Source organism: Atta cephalotes (genome assembly GCF_000143395.1).
Source record: "Atta cephalotes unplaced genomic scaffold scaffold00021, whole genome shotgun sequence".
Classification (NCBI taxonomy): domain Eukaryota; kingdom Metazoa; phylum Arthropoda; class Insecta; order Hymenoptera; family Formicidae; genus Atta; species Atta cephalotes.
Genome location: NW_012130085.1, coordinates 2778377 through 2791352, shown reverse-complemented (window position 1 = coordinate 2791352; position 12976 = coordinate 2778377). Strand labels below are relative to the sequence as shown.

The following is a 12976-nucleotide window of genomic DNA, read 5'->3' as shown; positions in this document are numbered from 1 at the left end:
CATGATAATTAAAATGGTTTTTATTAGCATATTATTTGATTTATGTATAAGAAATCTAATATTTTCTTTCGCGCTAATAAAATTATATTTATTTTCGAGAATTAAGATTTATGATAAAGAAGAGATCGTGTCTTTAAATTATTGTATTTTATAAATTATAAAATGTTAATTCTGTTAGTTGTAATCGTATTTTAAAAAAGTTGCGATTGATACTAAATATATTTTCTAAATTCCGAGGCAAGCGTGATTGTCAATAATACGCATTTAAAATGTATATCGAAGAAATCAGCAATGTATATAGTTGAATGATAAGGAAATGTCATTGCAAGTAAGTATTTGAAATCGAGCTTATCAATATATGTAGGGTTTTCAAAAAATGAAATTTCATAAGGATCTAGCGTGTTCGTACCTCACAATGCTTGAACAAAATATTTTTACTCGTCCCTGTTACTGCAGTTCCAAACATTTACTTCATTGACGCCATTGATAGAGCTCGAATTGTTCACAAAGAATATAATTAATCATCATTGGAAAAAGGGCACGCTAGGTAGAAGTAAGTTATCTAGATTATAATAGCGAATCTTTGCATAGAGAAAGGATTACGCATATTTTCTTTATGAGTATATTATCCTATTTCACTAACGTCACTAACTATAAATTATGGAGCAGCTGCATTTTGGATTTATATAAAGCTGCTAGATCCTAAACGTAAGATCTGAATTCTCATCATTCTTCATAATTCCTTTCAGATTTTTATTAATATAGAATTGATTATAGATAATATTTTATCTGAACTACGATTTATAGTAAAAACAAATTTTATATTTGGAATAATCCTTTCGCCATGAAGATTTTTGAATTGGTAGGTACAGGTAGATACGTAGAAATATACTAAATTATCACATGAGTAGACAAGTAAGTTACTCGTTAGCAGTAAAGGGCAACAATATAGCCAAAGGCAGCGTTATGCTTATATTGGCGAATCTAAACGCAACTACAATTCATTTTCTATTATCATCTAGAAATATAATGGCAGTTTGCTTCGGACTAAAAATGTACCAACGAGAGAGATGGGTAGTATTATTGTTTCAACTCAGTCACAATCGGTGCGAAAAATCGATTGGCCAAAACGTTTCGCGATAACACGAAATTATTATATGTCTGTTGATCATCCGATACTCTTATGCAAAATGTAAATTAGACTTAACAATCTTAGGCTTAATCGATTGGCTATTACTATTTACTTCTGGCAAGATCAAAAATTGGTATTGCCTATTTCTTACCTCGTAAATTTATACGCGAATTCGCATTAATTATAATTCTCTTCCACTCGCTTTAGACGATCTCGATTTCGGTGATATAGAAGCAATTCCAGTTACGTTTAAATTCAACGCGTATATTTCAACTACATATGGCTATGCCTCCGTACCATCTCTACTCCTCACGCGGTATTATGTTAATTTATATAAATAGTATTTTAATGATATAACGGTAACATCGTCTATCCACTAAATATCGCATAAGTTATAATAGTCCATCTGATATAAATACACGGAACTTAAAATAAATTGAAATATATTATCAAAATCGAGTACAACGAAAACGCGCAACGGATATAAGCCCGTTAATTTCGAAGTGTTTGAAAGTGATTATGACTCATTTTCCTTCGCGCATTTTCTCTTTTTAAATTTTATAAGAAAGTACATTCTACAGATATGTTAAACTTTCGTCAACCTATTACCACTTGCTATGGATATATAACTTACCGGAAGCTAAACAATTGCCATCGTTTCCACATTAATACCAAATTACCAGCGAGCGCGTGTGGCGTTCTCGCTATCTCAAAGACAATTCGATTTTCATTCGTCATTCTTGAAAAAATGTAATGATAACGTTTCCTTATTATGATACGCCTATATGTACAATATTCTAATTTCATTGATCCCGCCTATCATATAAAGTTACAATTATGATGTGTCATAGTCATGATACGTAATCTATTACCATCTTTCAATGCAGAATAGGTAAAACATTACCCTTTGTCTACCTTACGCTTACGACATATGATATTCATCAGTTATGACAACAAATTCCATTCACATTAACTGTGATTGCAGTAGTTACATCCGAATAAACATGTATTATCGAGAAATCTTTACAGTCACTTGACTGCTTCTGAAGTTAATTCAGTATTCTCATATGCATTACGTTTCACACAAATCTTTGTTTAGATACGAACCAAAAGTATTAAGACGTTTAATTTTCTTATTATCAGATAATTCATTGATGCGTCATTGCATCACGATAATAATTATTTCACTATTTCGCGATATGTCTTATGACGATAAAGGATTTCACGATGTAAATCACATGTAGATTCGTCTCACAAATAGGCCCAGAGTCTGGGGACGATACCAATATAATATGTTGAAAGATAGTAAAGGAGAGCGAAAGAGAAAGGGAGAAATAGGCACCCACACGTTCATAAAATACAGTTATAATGTTTTACGATATTAACTCGAACATTCGTAGCGTCTAATATCGTAGTTGCTATATTGCCGTATGTCAATGTGATTTACACATTTCTCATCGAACCCTTAATCAAAATGATATAATCCCGAAGGAGCCCTAATCTTTAAGTAATGATTCTTCCTATTTGCGTAATTGTCTAATTGCGCAGTATAGGTACCCATCCGTGCAGGAATGTTCACAGCTGTATTACAGTTACATACGATATTGCTCCTAAGTTCCTGATGAGAAAATTCTCTTCGTTTCATTACCTCACAAACGTCCAATATCCTTCAAATACCCTCAGAGATTCTTTGTCGAGCGATTATCTACGACAAACTCTTTATTCCGCTTTCGTTCAATTGTCGTATTTTCTAATTCGCATCCGTTCTTGTCTTTTCTTACATTTTCGAAAAGAGTAATAGGTTTATTCCAGTATAGATCTTCGCACTATATACTCTGCCGTGAATACTCGCGAGATTCGTACTTGGTGTCCTAAATCGATTAGATATGCTCGAACAGTCTCGCTACTGAGAATTCTACGAAGATCAGTTGTACGCGGCACGCGATATATCTTGAACTACTATTCGTAGTTCAACAAATCCCATATCATAAGATTTTCTCAAAGATTCAACTCGCACTTAATTCTTCTATCTTTATTTACTATTCTAACTTTATTTCTTGTCTGTTAATACTCGTTGTCCGAAAAAAGTACACGTATGAATAGGGAGAAATAGAAGGACAATCGATTTCTGTCGTAAACTCCAAGTTTCAAAACCTTGTTTCGTTGACGGACAATAAATTTCCATGTTGTACTTATTTCGATGTCGCGATACGTAATATGTCCTCTCTCTTCTTATCTCTCACCTTTTTTTTCTCAATTCTTTTTCTCATTCAATCATTATTCGCTTGTTATTTCTTGCAATATCTCGGATAAGAACGTTGTCCGTCATTGTACACTCGTCGTTTCGTTTCAGAAACAAACTTGTTCCGATTTGTATGACTACTAAGAATGTCGCGCTCGCTGAAATTGGGGGCTCAATATCAGGATGTTGGAGCGTATCCAAGATTTTTCCGCTGCAGAAAGAGCGATATCTCACGGAAAGTCGGTCTCTCAGTTTCCTCTCGTTGCCAGCACTCGAGCATCAGATCGTAGATGTCCTTGGAGGAGGCGGTGGGCCGAGGCAGATAATCGAAGCCGTTTCTAGGATCTTCCTTGCAACTGTCTTCAGGATTGGCGTTGCTGCAGTCAGCGGCATGATGCAGTTGCCGCAGGCTCTGCACCACTTCCTCGTCGGACAGATGTTCGTAGGGGACACGTCTGCCAAGATTCAAAATCTCCCAGAGGGTGACTGCAAAAGCCCACACGTCGCTCTTGGTCGTGTACTTTCCCTGAAAATCGGATTTAACGGATTTAACACATTATTTGAGAATTTCGGCGCCTGCAGCGGTTCGAGAATTACCGATAAATCTCGACATATTGTGAAGTGCCATTCGAAATAAAATAGTTGAGGCCACAGCTTACCAAAAATATTGACTCCCATGCCATCCATCGTACCGGCAATGGCATAGTTCCATCAACTTTGTAGTAATCGCAGGCGTACAGTTCATTGTCCGTGCCGAAATCCGAGATTTTGATGTGATAAGCCTTACCAACCAAACAGTTTCTACAAACAAAATTATAACGTATAGAGAAAGTGAAATTATTTCTTCTATTCTATCAAGCCGAGAGAAAATTCAAAATCCGCATTTTACATTGATTTTCGTGTGTTGCTCGATAATCTCCGCAAATCGTTCGAGCGGAATATAGCGCTTAAGGCTTTAGGATAGCTCGAGTATTTCTAGGAATTGAACAGAGAGTTTCGTTACACGTTCGCGCGCGTCGAATTGAATACTTTTCCGAGCGGCTTGTCTGAAAACGAAAGAGACGAAGCCAGCCAGATTGATCTCTCGCCGGTACGTGGCCGCGTGGAGTGCATAGCGTACAATCTGCATACGCGTACGCATTCTGTGCATGGCAGTCAACCGGAAGCGAGAATGGTTGTCTGCACGTAACATTTACTCGTGTATGTGGTCGAGCTGCATTTCCTGCCCAAACACACACGAATGTGCAATTATACTCGATGCGTGAATAAACTTTCTCCACATTAAATTATCACAGCAGTAATCGTAAAATGTTTCTTTTAAGAGAAAAACTCGATATAAAAAATTTATCCGTTTGACAGTATCTGCGGAGATAATAGAAGTTTTGTAATTATATAAATTTAATCTTAATAGACGTAATAGACGTAATTACTTAATATCTCTTATCACGAATACGTCTGATATTTCATCTCGTTTGTCCTTTGAGCGGGTTCAACTAGAGATACGTTCAAGTATTTCCCTGAGGAGAACTTACAATTACAGATGGATAAGCATTCATACAACTTCCGTTCAAAGCTTCAGACATTGACCAGTTCGCTTTAAAGACGAACTAATCTTCGCTATCTGAGAGACGACTAACCAAACGTTATCTGAATAGTATGGGTATGGAATAGATAGAATCAATTAATTTCACCGCCAGAACAAAGCTCCAATTTGGCAGCAGAACCTGGTTAATTAGGGGCGCTTTATCGATCATTGCTATTGGCTACTTCGCCATGCGTCGACAGGGTTGACCCCGGTTCTCCCTATATTGTAGAGTACGACAGTAATGCAATAAGCCGCGTTCACGCCTCGTATTGAAGCTGTTGCAGTATAAATCAGGTGTGATGATCTCCGCTCCATAATATGATGGTTAGAACTTTGATCGCTCGCATTATTACCAAAAATAATAAATCCTGATCACGGAGATTCGAAATCTGTGTAAAATTTATGTCTCATAAAATTTTAATTGCCTAATATCCGGATATCAGATAGACTAATGCTTACTAATATATTATTTGTTATTTATAGTTAATTCCAATAATATGCGTTGTTACACATTCATGATATTGTAATATAAATTTAAAATTATTTTATGTGATTATTTCAAATATTTAAGGATTTAAACATATTAGTAGGTAATTCGTTAATGCATATAGAAATTTTACACAGATATTATTTAAATGTATTATATATATTAATACAATAGAAAACGCTATGCTCTCTATGCAAATCAAAATCATTAATTTCTATTACCTAAATTTTAATAATTCCAACAGATTATGAGAGTAATTATTCAGAACTTGTCAATTAAATCTTTGTCAATTAAAATAATAATAAAATATAATTAAAATCATATTTAATAATAAAATTCCACTAAAATCATTAGTTTCTTAACTTATTCATTATTCATCTTTTATTTTATATTTATACAACAGAATTTTAATCTAAAATTATTGTAGGGAAACAGAGAAGAAATTGATGATATTATGAATAGCTTTACGCGTAAAAATGTGAGGAAGAAGGATCAGGAAAAAAAAATCAGATATGTTGAGCATGACGAAAGATCTCCTTCGTGTCTGTAATCAAAATCGGAACAAAGACAAGCTTTCTTGGAAGGAAGCAGAATATCTACATTCAACTCACGACGACTTCTTCGATGAATAAAGAGAATCATTCCTGTCATTGTGCAAGTTGCAAGTCGAAGTTAAACTCGGAATCACTTGGCCATTTGACGCAAGCACGAGCGCTATTGTCAATAGGAATAGAAACGTTAAGTGTACTTGGCTGATTGACGCGGTTGTATAATTGAAGTCGATTCCAACGTATCAATATTGAAGTCGGACGTTCGGCCTCAAGTTAGATTGAAAGTTGAATATTGGATATGCATTGGAAAAGAAACAAATGAACCATCGAAAGATTTCTCAGGTAGGAGTACGGCGAGGAAGTAAGCGTAGAAGAAAAGCCGACTTCTTTGAATTTTTAACCGGTTATTCGAACACGTAAGCTCTCGTCAGCGGAGAATAAAATTCTTGCATATCTACAGTCTTCAGTTCTATCAGTATTCTCGAGGGTGGATAAGGAGAATCGTGGCTTCCTCTATCGCTTGAAGTTACATTTTAAATCCAATGTTGGGATCTGCGAGGCCGAATGGCTGTATTACGAGTTAAACGCGCAATACTTTAGTATTAAAGTTTGTCTATATTTGCCGCAAAGAAAAGCATAGAATTTTGCCGCAAGAGAGAAGATATAAACGAAAGTATTTTCGGATCTTTTAGCAAAAACTATTTCTATCTGAGAAACAAATTTTTCCTTTACAGAGAAACGTAATAATGTTTATTGCATTTTTATTGCATTTTTTTTGGCTAAATTAAAATTAGAAATTGCATAACTAAAACTATATTTTGAATGTGAGAATGAACAGTAGAAAAAAAAATATTAGACATAATATCGAGTACTACTTACACTTGTTGCCAGAAAGAAAACGAAAGAAAACTCGTCCGGTACATTTGTGATTCAAAATAGGATGAAGGAAATCTCTTTTACCGGAATGCAAAATACCCACATGCGGGAATACAGAATACAGGCTTTTGCTATTTCTACTCCTTTAGACGTACATTTATTCATAGTGTACCCACACTATCACCAATCTCTGATGTCGCACATTAATAGAATAACATTATCAGCGTTATTGGCGAGTTGTACTGTAATGCGAGATTTTACTTTCGTTCGTATAATATTGGTCTTTTTATATTTTTTCCGGTTGGTCAAACACTCGTATTGCGCGAATCCACTATCCTTTCCATCTTTAAAGCATTACATAGAGCTATCGATCTTCTCATTCGTTGGTATTCTTTTTCCATTCGAGCCAATTGAATTGCATTACCGTTTGATCAGCAATCGATCCCTTCCTTCTTTTTCACTTGGCTTGGCTCCGACAATGACTCTATAGCTACATCGCGCATTCGCGAATGAAATAAGAGCCTGCGATGGATTGGCAGTTTGTCTCGAGCGGAGGAATCGGTAGAACATCCTCGGTACTCGACCAACCGGTTTCGATAACGTTTAAACTCTATAGTTCGGAATCCTTCGTCCGGTTCGATTTAAATGAATATAAATGTTTCGCTTCGCTCTTTCTCGTTTATCGCGATAGATAAATCGCGCGCAAAGGTCGTTCGATATAGAAAGGGCAAAAATGCATTTCCAAAGTATCGCGTGCGCGCTATTGATACCCGCAATGTCCATTTCTCTTTTGACGCCGCCAGTCACGAAGAATTTATGCCCCACGGTGGAATTCCCATACGGTCGCGTATTTCACTGAATATCGTCGGTTCGTCACGCTGACGTGTGCCATCAAAGTGGAAGTTCAGCGGTGGTGCCATTAAATTCTGATTAAATTTTGATTAAATCCCGGTACCTATACAAAAGGCATCGATCTATTTGCAACGCGATCGGATCGTATCCCGCTTTTTTTCTCACAAAAGCACAGAGAAGGATAACGTATCGCACAAATTTTTATAAAGCTCCGTGTGTGGCATGTTAAAAATTTAACCAAAGGATTATCTATGGCTGCTGCAATCACAGACGCGGACATTCCACTCCCTCGAATGCTCTCGAAAATATTTTGAAATTTGCAACACTATTAGCATTTTGTCATGAAAAATGCTAATGAAAATGTGAGCAGCGTAAAGATATCTCGTTTCGAATACCAGTGAATATCGAACATAGTGAGTACTTCTCGCAATCATATATATAAGTTTAAAATTATTATCTTAGTACAATTAATATAATAATGCGAATTATTTCGGATTTTACTTATATACATATATGGATATTTCTGTTCATCTAAATCAATATTTTGTTGTATATGACTTTATGATGGAGTACATGGAGATAGGGATGACACAGAAGTAGTTTTGACGATACTTCTGAACGATATTTCTGCAATCGATGGGTCGAACCATGTCAAAAGCTCTTAGGAATGCTGACAGGGCTGATATCGTCATGAAAGCTTCGCAGGAAGTGTCTCTCGCTATACATTAAGATTTACGAGCGAGGGTTTGAGAGACACTGTCCAGCCGGAAACTAGGTCCCACGTGCTATGAGAACTCGGTGGTTTGCACGAATATGCGCCCGCGTGTGTGCGGAAGATATACATATATGCACATATGTGCATCTAAACGTCCTATCGATTCAACGAGATGGCCATTGCATTTCAATAACAGCCACGTAGATGGACTTTGTTTCATATACGAGATGTGTACTTTGTATTCGTAGATCGATGATTACCGATATTGGTTACTGTATACGTTATGTGACCTGAAGATCATCATGAAGATTTATCTATGCAATATTAGAAGCATGGAAATTAAATGGAGACTGTTTGAAAACATATGGAGTTCATATGAAAAAGATACACATGTCTATATGCAAAATGTCATGATAGAATAAGTATAATAATTTGTAATATCGATTTTAATTGTAATATCTATGAGATGAGTCGGTGCAATATACATTTTATACTAATGCAATATTTTCATCATTAAATTTACGGGCGCCTGCGCGTTATCTGTGATGGAAAATTCAAGGAGAATAATCGGCAAGTATTCCGGCATTAAAATTTCATTATCAGCACAGGCTTACTTAAATTTTCAGTTCTGCGCTTTCAGTTAAAGATGTGTTTGGATCGAAACATATAAAAAATGTATAAATTCTTCTTTTTAGACACAATAATCCCGGCCCTTTTCCGATTTATACTTAATCTCTATTTATACTTAATGCGAAGCAGATATCCTTTTGTAGTGAAAGGAAGGTTGAAAGGAAAATCGACTGCAAACGTGACAAATATTAGACCATTATGTTGGATTGAGGAAGGTGGCTATTATGTGTTCGAAGTCGCGCACTTTGAGGTTGGTTGCTCCTGCGAAAAACCCGGAGGAATCATTTGGCGATCGGTTTACGAAGGACACAATATTATAAGCTGATCCAGATAGTTACGACGATTGAATGCGATTGGATAGAAAATAAAAACAAATAAAACGTCAAAATTTTCTACACCGAGGTCACAGTACCATTCACAAACTAGCTGCTTGCTCTTCTCGCCGCATACCTTGCGACGATTCACTAACAAATCGTTGATTTCCCATGCGGTTCTCGGCTCCGTTTGTTTTGGGGCTTATGGAAATGCACTGCGGGGGTTGGTATAATTCAATTTCATCCTGAGAGTGTAATGGAGAGGGGAAGAGGAGGGAATCGATATCGGTGCCCCATCCCGTTTTAACAGGTTCTCGACGTGGTAAAATCCTCTCTCTACGTACGTACACGTTATCGAGTACAAGCACACACCATGAGAACATCTCTGTTAGTTATTAGACTGTGCCAATTAAAGCGGACGGCACAATCTCAAACAAGATCGTGAGGGCTACATCCGTCGAAAGATAATCTCGATTCGCTACTATTTAAAGTCGATAGCACGAATGGAGTCTTGTTAGCCGATGAAGCGGAAAGCGAGATGGGGAAAAATACGGGGAGGATGAGTAAATTTACGCCGGGAGATAAATCAAGAGTGTAACGGATCCATTTATCCCTTCCGCAATAACGTAAAAAAACCATGCCGCGACATTCACGCCGTGCCATACCATACCTCTTCCATGCATTTGGTCGCGACCGACTTTTGAAATTACTTTTCAATAAAAATCGCGCAGCGAGATATATATATCGCGTTTTTCAACCGGTTCCCCGCGACACAGGGATCAACCCCGGCTGCGTTAGGAATTATAAAACTCTCTGCATATTGTTGCCGCCACGAAAACGTTGTAATTTTCCTCGCGTCATGTCGACCGAGAAGATTCCCTTGTAATCCTACATCTTCTCGACACGCATTGGTGCACTCGCGCGAGAAAGAGCTTCATATTCACGTCTGTATTCAAATCTCCGATCCATTCTCCAATTTCGTTTAATCTAAGACTCGGCAGGTGGAGTATAACGGAATCTGCAGAAATATACTACTGTCTGTTGAATATATGTATATAATAAAAAAAGATATACGTCAAAAAGATATATAGTCATTTTGACTTAAAATTGCATCATAAAGAATTATTAACGCGTAATCGTTTGTAAGCTTGTATTACTTAAACTAAAGCGGCGTCTATAATGAGATTTTAAGGCGTAAAACTCAAGTTTCAAGTCCTAAGTCGTAAGAAATTAATCAATCACAGTCGAACGTGAGGAGAATAATCGATTATGATTGCGTTAATTTTTTACGGCTTAGGATTTAAAAACTTAAGTTTTACGCTTTAAAATCTTATGTAGACGCCGCTTAATGTATAAATCACGTATTATGCTAACTGAGGACCCATTGAAAGGATTTTGTTAATTTAACAAGCCACCAGTATCTTTAACCGATGATCAGTAAATATGTGACAACAAATTTTGTTGTGTGATTGCTATTAGTCTGCTACCAACCAATATTATTAGTAACAGAAACAAACTATATACAATAGAATAGAATCTAACCTATCTTAGTTTATCTTTTGGATAAACTTTAGACTCGTTTACATAGAATTCGTAGATGATCGTGGAGTCTTAAATCGTAGGAAATCAACCAGTCTAATATAGGGAGAATACTTGACTAGAATTGATCAATTTCTTACGAATTTGAGCTTGCAATCATCTATGACTTTTATATCAGCCTCTTATTTGCAAACTATTGATTACACAGACAAATTAATTTGCAATCGTAACAAATCGATCATTTTTTTAACAAATGTCGCATTTGCTTTCCCTTGATTTGTTCTTATAACAAAATCATTTCTCTCATTGCGAGAATCATGGAGTGTTTAGATACAGAGTGAATACCGATTGAGGACGATAAAGCCTCGCTCGTAAGTTTATTCTCGAGAGATGAAAGCGAATCCGCGAGAGATTCGTTTCAGCAAAGTCCTATTGTACTCACCTAGTAGCCAAATCTCGATGAACGAAGTTCAGGTTCTCCAGATATCGCATGCCCGATGCGATCTGTGCCGCCATGTAGATGAGACAGTTGAAACTGAAACGACGACGAAGTGGCGTGAGTTTGCTGCGACAAAGTTAAGGTATTCGCACGAATACACCCGACCGCCATTGCCTCGGAGGGATTCCTCCGAGGTGTAGGTCGTCGGGAACCGGGGCTGCGTCAGGGCTGTGCGTCGCTCACGATTAATAAACGCGTCAAACTCTCGCGTGGGAGAAACTTATTGCGTGTTAACTTCAGCGACGGCAGTTCGCTGGAAATGAAACCGAGCTCCGGTTCGTTAGAGACGATTGCAGCACTTCGGGAGCCGTAATCTTGAATACTTTAAGCTCGGTAACAACAGCGCGTCGCTTATACGTCAGCGTAGTCATGTTTATATATTGTACATTATGTAATATACTCGTATATTTTAGCTAACATTATATATAGTAGATGAATTATATATAATAAATGAACATTATTGTATATTACAATTAAATGAACATATATTGTACACTATGTAATATACTCGTATATTTTAGCTAACATTATATATAGTAGATGAATTATATATAGTAAATGAATATATATATAGTAGATGAATAATCGAACAATGTTAGATTAATGAAGAATCAGAATTTTTTTTTCGGACTATACGGCTAGATAATATAATTAATTTTCTCTTAAAAAAATTGCAATTTCCACGATATGATATCCTTTCAACTTTAATAATTTGGTATTTAGAAAATATAAATTTCTCTGATGTTACATTTTTAAGTAGAATACACTAAAAAAATAATTTTACTTAAATAAAAATTTAGCTAGATGCAGATCTGAAAATAATTTTGTTTCATCATCAAAATATATCATGTAGAAAATTCAAACGTAATAAGCAATGCTGCAAAAAGTTGTAATATTCTAGCAATTAGCTTGAATGTCCTATATAATTTTGATAGTTCAACAAAATTATTTTCAGATCTGTATCTAGCTAAATCTTTAGATATTTTAGCAAAATCATTATTCTTCCGTGCATGCACATACAACGAACAATTAAGCTTTATGATATGTGTCGTCGAGTTCTCAAAATTATTAAAAGCATTTTATACGAAATGATTTTAATATTCCTTCTTACTCTGCCACTTCAACAGAATATTAGCAGAATTTTATCACGTAAAAATTTAAAAGTTGATACTGCGACTTAACGTGTTAAAGGAACATATACTTATCTATAATGCGCAGCACTTATCAGCGAGCACACATTTCCCGGCAACACTTTTTATTACAAGAAAATCCGGAATGTGCGAGAATTGGAATTTGTAATACCTATCATCGTTAAAGATGTGATCGCGGATTCAAGTGCTTTGATGCGAGGTAACGAGCGGATTAATATTTAGCTGCGTTTTCATGGAACATCTCGTATAACTGAAAATTTTCATGTTGTGAGATATATTAGCTAAGTATGTATATATATATATATATATATATATATGTTCCTTTAACTCTTGCGCGGAGCATAGGATCTCTAATGAGGTTTATATATATATATATATATATATATATATATATATATATATA

General features: G+C 35.9%; 1 protein-coding gene across 1 annotated transcript in view; it reads right to left on the bottom strand.

Moving 5' to 3' along the window:
- Nucleotides 1–3552: 3552 nt before the first annotated feature.
- Nucleotides 3553–12976, bottom strand: part of LOC105619448 (epithelial discoidin domain-containing receptor 1-like) — an 86979-nt gene continuing 77555 nt past the window's right edge. The window contains exons 13-15 of the mRNA XM_012200966.1: nt 11366–11488; nt 4034–4175; nt 3553–3900 (exon numbers count right to left, since the gene is read on the bottom strand). Of these exons, the coding sequence (XP_012056356.1) occupies nt 3553–3900; nt 4034–4175; nt 11366–11488 (613 nt within the window). The remainder of the gene's footprint in view (nt 3901–4033; nt 4176–11365; nt 11489–12976) is intronic.